Source organism: Zerene cesonia, chromosome 15 (assembly GCF_012273895.1).
Source record: "Zerene cesonia ecotype Mississippi chromosome 15, Zerene_cesonia_1.1, whole genome shotgun sequence".
NCBI lineage: Eukaryota > Metazoa > Arthropoda > Insecta > Lepidoptera > Pieridae > Zerene > Zerene cesonia.
Genome location: NC_052116.1, coordinates 3,058,490 through 3,065,801, shown reverse-complemented (window position 1 = coordinate 3,065,801; position 7,312 = coordinate 3,058,490). Strand labels below are relative to the sequence as shown.

The 7,312-nt window shown below is 32.0% G+C and overlaps 1 protein-coding gene across 1 annotated transcript in view; it reads left to right on the top strand.

Moving 5' to 3' along the window:
- The first annotated feature begins 405 nt into the window (after positions 1–405).
- LOC119832453 (facilitated trehalose transporter Tret1-like) overlaps positions 406–7,312 on the top strand; it is a 7,981-nt gene continuing 1,074 nt past the window's right edge. Inside the window, exons 1-5 of the mRNA XM_038356122.1 lie at positions 406–595; positions 3,919–3,964; positions 4,365–4,462; positions 5,938–6,072; positions 6,834–6,917. Coding sequence (XP_038212050.1) covers positions 3,922–3,964; positions 4,365–4,462; positions 5,938–6,072; positions 6,834–6,917 — 360 coding nt within the window. The 5' untranslated portion in view covers positions 406–595; positions 3,919–3,921. The remainder of the gene's footprint in view (positions 596–3,918; positions 3,965–4,364; positions 4,463–5,937; positions 6,073–6,833; positions 6,918–7,312) is intronic.

The following is a 7,312-nucleotide window of genomic DNA, read 5'->3' as shown; positions in this document are numbered from 1 at the left end:
AAGTCAAATGAATTCAGAAATTTCAATAGGTCTCTAAAACAAGATATTTACAAGAAAAAGGTCCACACGAAAATAACTGTTTATTTATTCCACAAATAAATTTCTTATTATTATGCAAGGCCATTTGAAACATCTCCATTGAAATATCTTTTATAAAAATCGGTATATTTCATAGTAATATTCTCGTATTATTATACTATTCTTTGGTGATATTCGTATTCTCTTGTAAATGAGCAAAAGAAAATTTTCAGAAATTACGTTTCATAAGTTTAATTTCTAATATTTCTAGTTTGCTTTAATACATTTTATAAAAACTTTGACAGCGAATAATCATATTGTATAAATTTACTTTGTCTGTGGACGATACTTGACGTTTGCCGTCTGTACTGTATTATCCTTAGTATAGTCTTTTTAACCGATGACACATGAAAATTCAAATTTGTTATGATTTTTATTTGAAATAAATTTTACTTTTTTATTTGTTGTGATATATCCATCTAATAGAAAAAACCAAATACAATGGTTAGGAGGTGATGACCATGAGAAGATGACATATAATTAAAAGTATTTTCATTTAAAAATATCAAATTAGTATGTAAGTACATACATACCTATATCTTACTCTGAGCTGTTAAGCCCAGTCATTAAACGTGAGCAATCACATTTAAAAGCAGTGGTGGCTCAGTGGTGAGAACCTCGTACTTTAAAATCTATATATCTCGAACACCGCGAGACTAGGTGAGCGTGAAGGAAATAAATTGATTTTTCAATGTATCTGCACATGTAGATAACATCACCAACACCACTGCTAAAAAGGATTAAGGAAAACATCGTGAGGAAACCGGCATGTACAAGAATCAAAAGTTCGATGACATGTGACATCTGCCAACCCGCACTTGGCCAGTGTGGTGGATTATGCTTGAACACTCATAGGAGGCCTGTGTCCCAGCAGTGGGAACATATATGGGCTGATGATGATGATGATGATGCTGAATCACGTTTAATAATTAAATAATACATTTGATATAGGTATTTTTTTAAACAGAGAAGTGAAATGTTCCTATGTAGTAATGATGTACAGTTAACTTATCAATTATGGCAAAGTCAATTTAAAAAAAATGTATGCTATATCACGCTTCACACTAATATTATAAATGTGAAAGTTTGTTTGTTTGGATGTTTGTCCATCAATCACACTGAAATTACTGAACCGATTTTGATAATATTTGGTATACGGACAGGGTATTAGCTAACTTAGGTTATTGGATATGTTTTATCCCAATTCAATGCATCCTTAGGATAAAATACGACATAAAAAAGACTATCATACCCAGCGTTCCTACATTTGCAAAGAAACATAGTCAGTCATGGAATATCCGGGACACAAACTATCCAATATCTTTTCTCCTGTGTGAAACTATCTATACCAAATTTTATACACATTGGGTCAGTGGATCAGGTGTGAATATGAGACGGATAGACAGAGTTACTTTTACATTAGTAATATTAAGTAGGGTTTGAAATTAATTTCATAATTGGAGGAGTAAAATCAACTAGAATTGAACTGAATTGTGTTGAGAATTCATTGCACTTCCTTCACAAAAAAGAGATACAATCTGCTTGCAATCACATTCTGCCAGTGAAACAATTTCCAATATAAATAGGATTTCCCAATAAAATATTTCTGGGATAAAGTACTCCTTAAGGAAAAAAGGGAGATCCTTTAAATATGCTGAAAATTAGATCTAATGTTTATCTTTGATTTTTAATCTTATAGCATTGAAATGCTTTATAAATGTTTATCTTTCGCAAATATTTTCTCCTCATCATGCAATTTTACACAATTGCAAAATTTTATATAGAATATTAAATTCCCCATAATTTCACTGAAGATAGTGACTTGTTTGTGTCATGGACTAAACATGACGCATAAAAGCCTTAAATGGTTAATTATAAATATGAATTTCCCGTGAAGAGATATTGTTAATAACCTGCCACTTAACAGTTTATGTTTGCATCATTTATAAATTTTAATAAGTTATGTAATAAATATCAATAAATAAATAAATAAATAAATAAAAAAAAAAAAATTACAAGTCATTGGATATGTAACATGATCCAAAACTTTTTATAGGCTTGGTACTTTTTAAATTTTTAATCTATAATCGCATCAGTGCTAGTTTCATAAACAAGATCTTATAATTCATGTTTTTTTTATTAGTCATGAGTAGTGCTAAATTGTGCGCGCTTGGGCTTTGAGGCTTTCTTTGACCCCGCATGCCTTTTAAGTGTTCACATCACATTATCGGCAAATTGGCTTTTTTTTATTTATTTCTGATGAATTCCTTCAGTTTTTTTTTGTTAAAGTGTAAAATGCTAACAACACGAAAATATCAGCAATTTGTCCAGCTGTTCAGCAGCTGTTTCAATAGTTTGGGACAATGGTTCATTACAAACGACGAAATGTGTGCCAATTACAATGTTAGAAGATGTACCAGTACTGGCCTCTGGTTATATTTTTTCATATATTCCCTGCCGACTCCTTCCTCATTTTGAAAATAAATCTTCAAAATGAGGAAGGAATCTGTTTTTGGAGAAATACAGTCCCACTTGTTTTCAATGATCTAATGTAACACCCCAGTGTTGTACACCCCACGCGACTACTTACGAAACTTTTTAGGCACCCCCAATTAAGAGTCAATTAGGGTCTTATAGCGAATATATATAATTTTAGAGAACATATATAACATAGAGGAGATATAATATATATAATAACGTATTCAGAACTAGTTTTTAAAACTATTAAAATCGGTTGAGCCGCTCAGAAGTAGTTCAGTGACAAACAAACGTACGCAAGAACTTTATAATTTTAACAGTTTTTCAATCTTATGGTGACATATACAAGTATTAGTAGTTTACAAGATACATGTTTTTTTTATATATCTCGGCAATGGAGCTGGTGGGTCGTCTGATGATAAGCACTACCACCGCCCATGAACATTTGGAGAGGGGTAAGGTCGAAGGCACACATTACGCCTCTACAAATGGATTACCGACTTCTAATTAGAAAGGGATTAGGAAGATTGACGAGAGGAATAAAGGAAAATGGAATTGGTCCTCTGGCTCCCCCACTCACCGAACGAAACACAGCAGTTTTCTATTTCACACCGGTCTTCTTTGGGGGTATGGTCTTCCCCGGTGTGAGTTGGCCGAATTCGTGCCGAAGCGTGCTCGACTACCACATAACAAAATATTGTAAACTACTAATACTTGAATAATATATTTACTGACTTACGAGTACATAGATTCCTTTATTTCTCCTTTCCTTTTTTCACCCAGCAGACCAGAATACTCACCGCTACACTAATTCATCAATAAACTGTTTGACATAAACAATTATTACAATTTACAACTTACATTGTAGTAAGCAAATTCTCATTGACTTGTTACGCGTCGATTCACGTTGACGCTTTTAAATTTTGTAATTATCATTGTATATTTATATTTAAATTAAATTGTTATAATATTAACAGGCGGTTTTAAACAAACAACTCGCGTATTATATTTGTGTTAAAATATATATTAAGTAGGTATGACTTGTATAGTGTTAAATTCTAATAAACAAATATTCATCTTAATTGGAATGCATCTTATTATTTAGATATGTGTGTTCTGATTCTCATATATCTAATCTACATGTATTAATTTTTTTTTTGTGTTTGTTACATTTTAAGTTATTAGTATTTTTGATTTTTTTTTTATTTGAAAGCTGGTGCCTCTCAAGGTCTCATTTAAATTTGGTCTAGTTTAGTAAATTTGAAGGCTGTTTAGTTTTTTGTTTAAAATAATTATGATGATTTTCAAGTGTTTATTCGTTATTTTTTTGTGAATTTCTATTTAATTTTGTGTATATTTTAGAAAATGGTGGGAGGAAGGAGATTACAGTATTTCGTGGCTAGTGCCGGTGAGTGCCTAATACTTATAGAATTACCTACCTGAGAATTATTTGTTATTAGACAGTTAATGAACACTTTTTATTTTCTATTGCTTATTTTTATCTACATATATATTAGAAAAAGAAAAACAATTAAATACATCGAATGAACTAGGCAGTTTGTCAAATCGAATTCACCAGAAAAAATTCATGACATTAATTTTTTTTACATAATTATTCAAAAGGAGTTAGATAAATTCCTTATTGATTGTTCATTTCTAATACTGCTTTATTTTCTTTAACACCAATGAAGTAAAGCGAATAGGGCGATCAATATGTTTACTTCATTCGAACCCAAGTACCCGCAGTACTTATTCAAGGGAAATCGCTAAAAACATCGTTGGTTAATTGGTTATTATTGTAATTACAGTGTCACTGGCCACCGCCACCTTGGGCATGACTTCAGTATGGTCTACACCCGTGATACATAAACTACAAAATAATGGAACAAATATAGAAATGAGTGACGTAAGTCCATTGTTTATATCTTTCCCTAAACGGACATTGACTTAAGGCCCTAATGGCTATTGTTTCGACTGGATATATATAATATTTAAATAATTTTTTAGCTAGGCCTCTATCGCATAATTACATTTGGATTTTGTTAACTGCTCGTTCGTGTTCTGATTTATTTATTTACAATGGCAGATCTAGTGATGACACATTAATAAGAATTATATAGACCGACCACGAAATTTAATTATAAATACTCTACTAAAAATGTGAATACCAAGATACTGTTATAATATGTATTATTGTAGATTGCCCTCTTAAATTTTTTGCGATCTGTTTTGACGGAACTGACGCTTCCCTTACAACGGATGTATTTCAAATTACTCTGTTTTGGCATAAAAAGACAGTTGTTTCACTATATTCGTATTTTGTGAACAAACTTATCTTGTATTTTCTTGTGTTTGGTTTTACGCGAGTATTATACATTTAGAAATTAAAAACTTTTTAACGGATTTTAAACGCGATTTATTCATTATATTATTAACCCGACGTTTCGAACACTTTACAGCGAGCGTGGTCTCGGGGAGTCTCCCCGTGACCACGCTCGCTGTAAATCCGTTAAAAAGTTTTTAATTTCCTGTTTTAACTTATCTGTTTCAATTCCGGAAACAGTCCACTATCAAAAAAAAAATTATCATAGCTTATTCAACCTAATGTCCATAGTTGTTATTATTTTTAGAATGTCGTGGTTCCCAACTATGCATCTAAAATGTTTAGCAAGCAAAATTGGGTTACTCCCCTCGTATATTCTTAGAAGCTTATAGCTAATGCAAAATAATAAACACAGTTTACTTGTAATACTTCCCTTATCGCTGCGATCAGCAATGTAAATAACACATTCGTATAATTGTATTAGATGTTATTTTAAACTACATTGTATGCAATTTTTTATTAAAAGGTCTCTTTCAAATGCAAGCTTAAGATAACAATCTGAAGTAGGTGTTGATTTTTATTTAATATCAATCAATATACGCTAAAATGAATTGGAATTTACGAGTTACGAAAACGCTCACGGAAAAAGCCGCAATTACAGAATTAAAATTTTGTTGTTTGAAATATTAAGTTAGTTTATTTTACATATTACATACATAATATTAGGTTTTGTGGCTGTCTCAATACGAATTTAGTTCATGTTTCATGCCCTTTAAACACCGTTCGAAAGGGACTTTGCCTCCCTCTATGTCTAATGCTTATATGCATACATAGTTACACTATGCATGATGTGCTCACTAATATAGGAAATCACACCGCAACGTGATACTTTTTCAATACTTTTTAGTTCTATTTGTGTTAATTCCAATTTGTGAAACGAATAAAAAATAATGCTTGCAATCTTTTCTTAAAAACCTCCATTTCATACATACCTAAATATATATACAGCACAGTTTCGCGTTTAAAATTTTAAGATTTAGGATTTATTTTGTTTCTAGAATCAAGTATCGTGGATGCTGAGCTTGTCTCCAGTGGGTTTTATGTTTGGCAGTCTTGTTACCAGATTCCTTTGCGATCGATTCGGCAGGCGCAGTACTGTACTCTTAAGTGCCTTACCGATAGCCACTGGAACTGTGAGTTCAAGATATTGTATTTAAATTTATCATTGTGGTGAATGAGATACTCTGCACTTGTCTAGTTGCTATTAAAAGGCTTAATAGTGTGTGTGAAGTGTACAAGTTTGACTATTATAATAACTTAAGTTTATTCTTTGTATGAAATTAAAGTGTTTTCAAATGGAATCGAAGGTTTGAGTATAAAGTTAGGCTTGAACTGGTTCTGGTTCATACTTTAAATGAAAAATGGATTTTTATATAAATTTTATAAAATTTCATAATAAGAGTGTTTAGACATACTCTGTCGAGAAATAATTCTGTTATGATTAAGCTCAGTGACGGCTCAGTTGTGAGAACCTCGGACTTCAAAATCGATAAGTCGGGGTTCGAGACCGGGCGAGCGTGCAGGAAATAAATGTGGATAACATCACCATTGCTTAAAACGGTGAAGGAAAACATCGTGAGGAAACCGACATGTCCAAGAATCAATGGTTCGACGGCATATGACATCTGTCAACTCTCACTTGGCCAGTGTGGTGGATTATGACCTGAACCCTCATAGGAGGCCTGTGTCCCAGCAGTGGGAACAATTATGAGCTGATGATGATGATAAGCTCAGCAAGAATTCTCAACGGAGATTGATCGGTACAGTTGTGAAAGTAAAATCTACTGTTGTACAATTTTAGAGAACTCAATTTGATAGATATAACTTAATACTAATATTTATTCTCTTCTTTGTTAGTATCATCAAGCTTTATGTATGGTATTTTGTTTAACAGATTATCGCAGCCACGGTGAACCAAGCTTGGATGTTGCTAGTCACGAAATTAATGTGGGGGTTTGGAACTGGAATGATATCGATGGTATTATATTATCTCTGTAAGACTTGTGGACGATTTCACAGCTTCTGGATATGTTTTGTTTAACTTATCTGAAAAAATTTTGTATTTAAGAGAAAATAAGAATTTTGAATATAATATTGACAGAAAATTTGTTAAGTTACGCCTAGTGTTCAATAGTGTATAAGCACGTGGTGAAACCGGTCCTTAGAGTGGGTAGAAAAAGTAGTAGGCAATTTGTTTTTGATATTCCAATATATAATATATAATAGAGATACGACACAATTATTGTTTGGACCAATATATTTTGTCTTATTGGCGAGCATTGTAAGTCTAGCTTATCGCATCTCAGATATTTTTAATTTCATGTAACAGATGAATATATTTATTTTCCATTCTTTTATTTCAGAGTGAAATAT